Source organism: Nannospalax galili, unplaced genomic scaffold, assembly GCF_000622305.1.
Source record: "Nannospalax galili isolate Female #2095 unplaced genomic scaffold, S.galili_v1.0 scaffold1157, whole genome shotgun sequence".
Taxonomy (NCBI): Eukaryota; Metazoa; Chordata; class Mammalia; order Rodentia; family Spalacidae; genus Nannospalax; species Nannospalax galili.
In genome coordinates, this window is record NW_008340118.1 from 921,988 (window position 1) to 931,568 (window position 9,581).

The 9,581-nt window shown below is 49.4% G+C and overlaps 1 protein-coding gene across 2 annotated transcripts; it reads left to right on the forward strand.

Moving 5' to 3' along the window:
• Positions 1–8: 8 nt before the first annotated feature.
• Positions 9–9,121, forward strand: Tbxt (T-box transcription factor T). 2 transcript variants are annotated; one of them, XM_029564531.1, is made up of 8 exons: positions 9–407; positions 916–1,180; positions 1,887–2,021; positions 2,859–2,920; positions 3,036–3,097; positions 4,401–4,577; positions 6,004–6,133; positions 8,349–9,121. In XM_029564531.1, the coding sequence occupies exons 1-8, from the start codon at positions 202–204 to the stop codon at positions 8,611–8,613; spliced, it is 1,302 nt and encodes a 433-aa protein (XP_029420391.1). In that variant the 5' UTR covers positions 9–201; the 3' UTR covers positions 8,614–9,121. The 2 variants fall into 2 exon arrangements, with proteins under 2 accessions (XP_029420391.1, XP_008833337.1); XM_008835115.2 differs by having other exon boundaries at positions 4,404–4,577.
• The last annotated feature ends 460 nt before the right edge of the window (positions 9,122–9,581 follow it).

Sequence of the window (9,581 nt, forward strand, 5' to 3'; positions counted from 1 at the left end):
ACTCCCCACCCCCTTCCCCCCACATCTCGGGCCTGGTCCGCCTCTGGCGTCTGTGCTGGGATCCCAGGCGTGGTCTCTGGGCCGGGTCTAGCGACCCTCCACTTTTTTTTTTCTTACCCGGAAAAGCGGCGACCGGAGGAGCGAAGGTGGCTCTTGGGAATTGACTCAAGCCTTCGGGGCGGTGGGGAGAGCAGCAGGAGGATGAGCTCCCCGGGCACCGAGAGCGCAGGGAAGAGCCTGCAGTGCCGAGTGGACCACCTGCTCAGCGCCGTGGAGAGCGAGCTGCAGGCGGGTAGCGAGAAGGGCGACCCCACGGAGCGCGAGCTGCGCGTGGGCCTGGAGGAGAGCGAGTTGTGGCTGCGCTTCAAGGAGCTCACCAACGAGATGATCGTGACCAAGAATGGCAGGTAGGTGCGCACCGCTAGCGGGGCAGCCTGGGGCCTGGGGGGCCTATGGTGGGGCGCCTCGGTAAGGTGTAAGGCAGACTTTCTTTCCGCTGCTGTTAACCGCCCCTAGGGGATTCCTAACCCTCACTTCTCTGGGACTTTCTCTGTGGAACTTGGGGAGGAGGTACTCGAACCCCAGGGCTCCCGCCTCGAAGGCGAAGTGCGCCTAGGTCTACCTCGGTGTGGCCAGGTTTGGCCCGCGGCGCGGAAAGCCTCGGCCAGATTCTCCCTGCTGCCTCCAGAGCGGTGGGCACTGTGTGTGTGTGAGTGTGTGTGTGTGTGAGTGTGTGTGCGCGTGTGTGTGTGTATGTGTGTGTGTGTACCGTTAGGGCAAAGAAGCTTGGGCTAGCCCTTGGGAGTTCCCCAGGGTCACCTCTTTGGCCGGTTAACAAACATTCTGTGCCAGGCTTTTCCGGCCCAGGGTGGCGGTCGGTTCCGGGGTTCTCCTGCCGCGCCCTGGCTTTTCCAGGAGGATGTTCCCGGTGCTGAAGGTGAACGTGTCGGGGCTGGACCCCAACGCCATGTACTCGTTCCTGCTGGACTTCGTGGCGGCGGACAACCACCGCTGGAAGTACGTGAATGGGGAGTGGGTCCCCGGGGGCAAGCCGGAGCCGCAGGCGCCCAGCTGTGTCTACATCCACCCGGACTCGCCCAACTTCGGAGCCCACTGGATGAAGGCGCCAGTGTCCTTCAGCAAAGTCAAGCTCACCAACAAGCTCAACGGAGGGGGGCAGGTGGGTGTGCTGGAGCCGAACCACTGGAGCCCAGGGCGGAGGGGTTGAGGGCTGCATCTGGAGCTGGAGTCTAGACCCGCTCTGCTGGGAGAGAAGAGGACCTCTGCCCTCCGCAGAAGCTGACAGTCTTCCTCCATTAAATCGTTAGTGCTGTTTATATTAAGCAGATAAGGATCACACCAAGGCCTGAAGCAGGGATTCCCTCCTCGTGGAAGGCTCCGTGCTGGATTCGCCTTGGGAAACTGTTATAGCCCTAGCCATTCTTGGGGTGTGTGTGGTGGAGGGTGGCTTTGATGGTGAATAGTCACATTCAAGCCAACACGGCCCACAACAGCAATGCTGTAAGAAATCTGAAACATCTTTCCCAAAAGCAATTTTGGGACTGTTCCTGGGAAACTCAGTCACTACAAGTTACAAATGAGCAAGGCTTTTAAAGATGCTTGTGTCTGTCCAGATGCCCTAGTGCATTATTCTGACAGGGCAAAGGGTTTTAATGGTGCATAACATCTCACATCCCAGTTCTGGACCAGCTGTGGGAAGATGTTTGAGATATTGAGAAACATCACTGTGTACCCCACACCACTGACACTTTCCCTGGAGTCAAAGGATTGTAGCCTGATCTCTTTCTCACTGAGCAGTTGTGATGCATGTTTGGTTGTTTTAGGGTAGGGCTGGGTCTCAGTCACTGCTCCATTATCTTCCCCAGATCATGCTGAACTCCTTGCACAAGTACGAGCCTAGGATTCACATCGTGCGAGTTGGGGGGCCACAGAGAATGATCACCAGCCACTGCTTTCCTGAGACCCAGTTCATAGCTGTAACTGCCTACCAGAATGAGGAGGTGAGGTTGTGGGAGGGAGGGAGCCCTGACAGCATGCACAACATCGGCTGAAACCAATGCCCAATGCCAGTCCAGAGTTGCCCCTTCCACAGCAAGGAGGAGAAAAGTTTAATCCTTATTCAAGAATTTTCCTATTCACCACCCCTCCCAATTATCTAAAACAAGAAACATTTAACAAACATGGTTGAAATGGAAAGATGCATAGAGCTTAGCTTGGGATCTACAACTTCGTGAGGATCTTCTGGAAAGGGTGAGTGACAACCCCTTCTCCTCAGTGTGAAGATGTTTGGAGATGCTGGTGAGGTGCCTGCCAATCTAAGGCTTAAGTCTAACCCCCAAACCTAGAAAATTCATGATGAATCTGTGAGGCTGTGGGTGAGGATGGGTGGTATTGAGCACTAGAAAACCACAGTAGAGCCCTGTTTGCTCCGAAGCCTTTGGCTATGTCTGAGCTGTTGGATTTATATGCATGGGATGTGAGCTAAATTTATTATGAATTCCATTCAGAAATTCCAAAGAAAAGCAATTTCTTGGCAACTTCAAACCCAGATAGAAAGATGTCTGGGAAGGAGTCTGATTCAACTTGACTATTTTAGCTTTTGTCTGTCTGTCTTCTTGTCTGTCTGTCTTCTTGTCTGTCTTTTTTTCATTTCTTTTCTTGCCTTTTGAGACAAAGGGTTTTGCTATGTAGCCCTGGCTGCTCAAACTTTTCACAGTCACCCTGCCTCAGCCTCTCCAGCACTGGGCTTACAGGCCTATGGCATTTTTCAGTATCTAGTGTGAGACCTTTTGGTTTATGAGTGGTACACCAGTAAATACACTTTCTTTGTCTTTCAGATCACAGCTCTTAAAATTAAATACAATCCATTTGCAAAAGCTTTCCTTGATGCAAAGGAAAGGTGAGAGGATTCTAACCCACTCCTAGGGCGGAGGACTGTGTAGAACTATGACTCATACTGGGCATACTGTCGGGGGCAGGTCTCCCTTCTGATCCCTCCAAACTCTTTTTGGCAGAAGCGATCACAAAGATCTGACGGAGGAGCCTGGGGATGGCCATCAGCCGGGGTACTCCCAATGTACGGTTTGTTGTACCCCGAACCCTCTGCACCCTCCTTGTGGCTTGTTTCGGGTTTGGACTTGCAGAAACCAGAACTCAGAAGGGCTTCGGAAGGTTTCTGGGTGTGGTATGGTAGCTGGAGCACCCCTTTCCCATGTTACACTGGGGCTATGGTCAGTCAACCCAGGCCAAAGAACTCTGGGTTGTTCTGCTGTGGCTGCAGTTGGTCTGGGATGGGTTTGGCTCCTGGGAGTTTAGATTTGGGTGTGTTGAGGGTCCAGCTCACCATATCCTGTTGGAGATGGTTTCTACTTTTCTTAGTGACTGAAGAAAAAAGAACCATCTTTGCAGATGCTTATGAACAACTTTTCCACGCAGTCCTCTTGGTTCTGGGACTGGATAATCAGCCCTGATTTTGGTGGAAACTCTCTTGTAAGATGGCTAGTTCTGCTGTAGGATTCCTCAGTCTGAGCGAGAAGTGCAGATCTCTACAGCTACATCTATGCAGAGAAAAGTCCTGGTCTGACTCTGCCCCCAGGGAGGGACCTGGTGATGCTGAGAAAGTCACTGCTGAGGCCTAGAAGAGTCCTGCTTGAAGGCTAGTTCAAAGGCTGCAGGAGCAGCCAGGAGTCTGTCCCAGACTAGGAGTTGATGTTCTAAAACCAGCATTTTAACACTATCTTCTAGGCTAATTTGACAGGGAATTTAACAAACAGATCTCCCACAGTGGCTCATGGGGAGTCATTTGAGTACAGACCAAGATGCAGTGGAAGAGTGCTGGGCAAGTGGACTGTGGTGTGTGTGTGTGTGTGTGTGTGTGTGTGTGTGTGTGTGTGTATGTGTGTACCACAGAAGGAAGAAAGTAGGAAATGGATCCAGCCCGGGGCTTGGCCCCTGAGGCAGGAACTTGATGGCTGGCCTCTGTAGTTGGAGGAGGAGGAGGAGGAGGAGGAGGAGGAGTCTTCGTCTTCATCCCAGACAGCCTGGGTCTTGCCTCTGGCTCCCTGCCACTCCTCTGATTCCAAGCTGACTTCCATATTGCATTCCTGCCCAGTTATGGACATTCCACAAGGGCTGAGGGCCACAGCTCCAGTGCAATCCTATAGGAGTGGGGCTGTCTCTTTAGGTCATTCAGATGCTACATTTCCCTTGCCAGGCTCCTCACTGTGACACTGAACTTAGGTTGCACTAATGTGGGATACTGGGGTTCTTTCCCCAGAGACTCCTAAGGGTTAATGTCAGGACAGTCTTGGGTCTCTGATCTCTCCCTTCGCAGCAGAGCCAGTACAAGTGTCCGTTAACTCTGCATGCTTTTCTCACAGCAGGGGGGTGGCTTATTCCGGGCACCAGCACCCTCTGCCCACCTGCCAGCTCCCACCCTCAGTTCGGAGGCACTCTCTCCCTCCCCTCCACACATGGCTGTGAGAGGTACCCGGCCCTGAGGAACCACCGCTCATCGCCCTACCCCAGCCCGTACGGTCATCGGAACAATTCTCCAAGTAGGTCCTATGTCTCAGTTCATTAGGGACTACTGGGTGGTGGGAGGCCCCTTCTGGAGAGACGTTCTACGGAGGTGTAGAACGGGGAACCCAAACCCAGCTTTTAGAGGCTCCTGAGGAGAACTGCATATTCTTCACGAGAAGACGCATGTCTTCACGTGACAGTAGCTTACCCAGAGGCTCTTGTGGGGACTTGTTGTGTCCATGTGCCTCAGAGTATGCTCCAGGTTTTTAAGAGGATAACTTTCTGGGCCTCTCCTTGGGTGAATCCTCAGGGTGAAGCCCTGATTTAAATGTTTCACGAACCAATCTAAAGTGACCATACCGGATCAGCCAGGGACAAATATTCCTGACTAGATCAGGGAGGATGGTACCCACAGACCCTCAGCATCAGCATCGCCTGAGAACTGGCTATATCTCGGGTCCCTTCCCAGACCCACCAGAAGATGGGGTGGGTGGCTCTCCAGACAGCCTGACCAGCTTCCCCAATCTGAGCCCCAGGGCAGCCTGTGAAGACCCCCAGCAGGTCCTCTAACACTGTCTGTTCAGGATGACTTTTGTCTGCCCCAAAGGAGGAAAATGACCAAAGAGCACCATAAAACAATTAAGCAATTACAGCTGATTTGAAATGAAAGGAAACAGTCCTGGGGCTAGACTCTAAGGCGGGAAGATCATATTTTTAATTTGCCTGGAGTCATGGTTTCCAAAAGCCCATTCAACCCATATGGAATATCCCTTTGGGAAAAGGCAGGCTAACTAAAAGTAGCAGACAATTTAAGTTTTAAAGATGAGCAATCATAGGCTAGGGTGTAGCTCAGGGCTGAGTACTTGCTTACCATTTGGGGGAGGGGCTGAGCCTGATCCTTGACACTACAAAATAAATAAAAAAAAAAAAAAGAAGAAAAATAAAGATAAAGCAATCCTTATGAAATGTAGGGTTCCGTTTCCGTGGGGCATTTCCTGATGGGATGATAAAGAAGAAAGTTAGATTAAAAGGATGATATTTTCTTTTTAAAATTATTTGTTTTTGTTTTATGAGTTATGAGTGTTTTGCCTGCATGTACGTAAGTGCATCCATGTCATGCAGTGCCCATAGAGGCCAGAAGAGGGTGTCAGATCCCCTGGAGCTGGAGTTATGGATGGTTGTTAGCTGCCGTGTGCCATGTGACCCTGGGATTGAACCCAGATCCTCTGCAAGAGCAGTCAGGTCTCTTAACAGCTGAGCTAGGTCTCTAGCCCCAGCAATATATTTTCAAATAATTAACTTTGGTAAAAATATTTGCCGTGATGACCAGGAGCATCTTTTCTGTGTCTATATCACAGCACTTGTTTTCAGTGCTGGTTAGTCCAGCCGCTGCTAACACTGGTCAGCAGTTTACTGTTCTCCAAAGACCCATCTAGTAATTCCCTCTCCTGTGCTCCTCAGCCTACACTGACAATTCGTCAGCATGCTTATCCATGCTGCAGCCCCATGACAACTGGTCCAGTCTCGGAGTGCCGGCCCATACCGGCATGATCCCCATGAGCCACAGTGCCAGCTCACCTACTGGCTCCAGGTACGTATGTCTGGAAGTCAGGCAAGCCAGCCTTTGACCTCTTGCTGGTTCCATTTCTGTTGGCTTTGTTTCCTGTATTGTACCTGGGGGTGGCTGGATTCGTATTTATAATTTAACCTCAGCTGGATGGGAGCAGGACTTGGGTCCCTGCACACCTGGTGGTCTGCCTTCTGCAGTTCCCCAGACAAACCAAAGTCCACCTCATCTTGGTTCTGCCATATGCTGCTTTCTGTGATGGACGATCATCCAACTTCTCTGAGCCTCAACTTCTCCATATGTAAAAAGATACTAAATAACCCCAGCCTTGGCCTGCCTCTGACAAGCTGACGGTGTTGGTATGTGTAGTTTGAAGTAATATTGCAGAATCTTTCAACAGGAGCTAGCTATTCAGTTAAGGAAATACATTTCTTGGCTTTTCTATGGCTAAAGGACCAGAGTCCTTCATACATGTGCTGGGTAACAGGTAAAGGGTGAGGTCTGTTTACTTGACCTACAAGTTATGTAATGGAATGGTTTAAAAACATCAAACAGCTCGGAGGTAATGTGTTTCCTTCACAGGATAATCCTCTATGGGATTAATGTAGTAATCAAAAATAGCAAAGTTAGAAGTTGACCCTTATTTTCCAATGAGGTAGGGATGCAAAGATATTAAATGTTGATATGTGATGCATCTGAGCTGTTAGTTGACAGTGGGTTGAGCCTCCTATCATATGACCTTGACCTGAAAGGCACACATGATAGTCTAGAGCATTGGACTGTACCTAAGGTCTTAGCTGGTTTTTGTCTAGGAAATTATTCTCTAGATTTAAGAATATAGTTGTCTAGTGTTTGCTTTTTTTAAAATTTTGTTTTATCTTTTTTTTGAGACAGGGTCTCACTATGCAGCCCAGGATGGCCTTGAACTCACTGTGTAGTCCAGGCTGGCCTCAAGGTCTTGATCCTCCTGCCTCAGCCTCCTGAGTTGTTTGGGTTCTAGGCATGTACCACCACATGCACCTTAATTGTCTGCTCTTGAAAATAAAGCAAAGCTGGATGTGGTGGCGCACACCTTTAGTCCCAGCACCTGGAAGGTAGAGGCAGAGACCCTGTCTCGAAAAGACGAAAGAAAAGAAAAGAAAAGAAAGCAAACACACTTGACCACAAACTTGGAAAAGGCCTGAGAAAATTGCCCAAGAAATTGTAGGTGGCAAAGTGCTGACCAGGAGTCACCTGTGGTGTCTGTGTGGCTCTAATTCGGCATCTCGCCCTGATGCTGGTAACTGTAAAGTGGGATAGTAATCTGCCTTCATTAACCCAGGCTTGCTTACAAGTTCAAGTGTATTTGAAGTATGGACGATGACATGTTAAACAATACAGTAGTCTCACACAAGCTCGTTTGCTTATAGAGCTCTGAGGAAGTCTTCCCGAAACATTTTAGTATAGTTTAACGAAGTTCACGTCTATGGACTTAATCCAGAGGATTTTTTGTTTTGTTTTTTTGAGATAGGGTCTCACTATGTAGCCCAGGCTGGCCTGGAACTGGCTATGTCGATCAGGCTGGCCTTGAAGTCACAGATCCACCTTCTGCCTCCTGAGTTGCTGGCATTAAAGGCATGCACCACCACACCTGGCAGTCCAGAGGGTTTAATATTTGGTTCAGCACCCTCATTTTATAGATTAAGACATAGCCTGAAAAGCTGTCCTGAGGCAAGTTTAGTGGGACATAGTTAACGAGGGGCAGAGCTAGGACTGACCTGGTCCCACGTCCAGCTCTGGGGTCTCTAGCACTGCCTCATGTCCACGCTAACACTGAAATCATCCTGAGGAATGCCTTCATGGGAAGTGGGAATTGCTGCAGTGGGCCTGGGCACACGGAGTTGGCATATTTCAGCGCATCCTGAGCCTTGGTGCTCAGTGTGGGTCCTGTATTGTTGAAGGAGCACAAAGTGACTCCTGGCCTAGAGCCACCGGCAGCAGAACTTAACAGCACGCCCAAGCACACCTTCCTTTCAGTTTGAATCCTACTGATTTTGTCTCTTGTTCATAGCTATGATAGTAGTTTCTATACACAGCACAGTGCGGTAGTAATTTGGAAAGACTTACCTTTTTGAAAAGCTTATATATAAAGCAGTTACTACCAGTAGTTTTCTGGACACTGGTCTCTCCTTTCCACCCCCTCCCTGTATAGCTCACTCCAGCCTCCTCCCGTGTTCCTGACCTCTGTTCTTCATTTCAGCCAGTACCCTAGCCTGTGGTCTGTGAGCAATGGCACAATCTCTCCAGGCTCCCAGACAGCCGGAGTGTCCAACGGGCTGGGAGCCCAGTTCTTTCGAGGCTCCCCAGCACACTACGCACCCCTGACCCACGCTGCCACGACCTCTGCTTCCCCACTGTACGAAGGAGCTGCCACAGTCACAGACATTCCTGACAGCCAGTATGACGCCTCGGCCCAAGGCCGCCTCATCGCCTCATGGACACCTGTGTCACCTCCATCTATGTGAATTAAACCTTTGTCTTATACGTGCAAAGACTTGTTGTGGCAAACAGTGTTGATCACATCCATCCAGTAGGTACAACATGGCAGGCTCTTGGGTGAAGAGAAAGAAATAAGACTTGTTAACTCAGGGAAGCCACGCCCAGAGATGAGGCTGTAGCCCAATTCCCATGATTCAGTCAGAATCCTTTGCTAGCATCCTAAACCTTGTGTGTGTTTTTCCTACAGCTTATGACTTTGACACACTGGAATTTGTCCGTTCCCCTGGTCCGACTTTAGTGAGCCACAAGGCTCACTTTTAATTCCCTTCCTTGTGCTTTTGAGTAGCTAAAGTTGAGGACAGAAAAATCATGGAGCAGTCGATTGTAACTAAACTGGAAAGGGCTCTGCCCCCTAGAAGGTGTCTACTTTGAACATGTGTAGCTTTTCATATTGTGAAATCAACCATGTGATACTTAATCCAAAGTAACCAAAGACAACTGGCAGAAGGTGTTTTCTGCAAAATAAAGGCAATATGCAAAACTCAGGGGTGCAGTTACTGTGTGAGCCCCTCCTTTTCGGAAGAGTTCCTGCTGTTCTATTTGGCCAGAAAGACTGTCTTCCAGAGACAGCATTTTGGTCTGTTATGAACTTTAATGTTGTAGCTAGATCAGTTCTAGAACAGGAGGTAATAGGTTTCGTGTACCTACTTAGTCCTAAGTGCCACAAAGAAGTAAAATGAAGTTAAATGATTTACAAGTTTAAATAATGAATCATCAGCGAATGTGGATGACAGGATTTAAGCAGACATGTGATAAACATTGTAGGATGTCCACCTGGTGCAAGGGAAGGTCATAAAATGAGTCGATTAAAAAGTTGCTGGGTGCAGTTGCCATAGTAACCTGAACACGGTGGTGTTTGCAGATACCATTCCCGTCGTTCCTCTCCAGTAGTGGGTAGAACTGTGCCGGGGTTGGGGGACGTTTTATTCATCTA

What these genes read in the sequence shown, in the direction of transcription:
- Tbxt (XM_029564531.1), top strand. Translation starts at nt 202, where the DNA reads ATGAGCTCCCCGGGCACCGAGAGCGCAGGGAAGAGCCTGCAGTGCCGA. An exon ending in AGCTCAACGGAGGGGGGCAG is followed by an intron (nt 1,181 to 1,886) that starts GTGGGTGTGCTG and finishes TATCTTCCCCAG; the next exon opens with ATCATGCTGAACTCCTTGCA. An exon ending in TTCCTTGATGCAAAGGAAAG is followed by an intron (nt 2,921 to 3,035) that starts GTGAGAGGATTC and finishes TCTTTTTGGCAG; the next exon opens with AAGCGATCACAAAGATCTGA.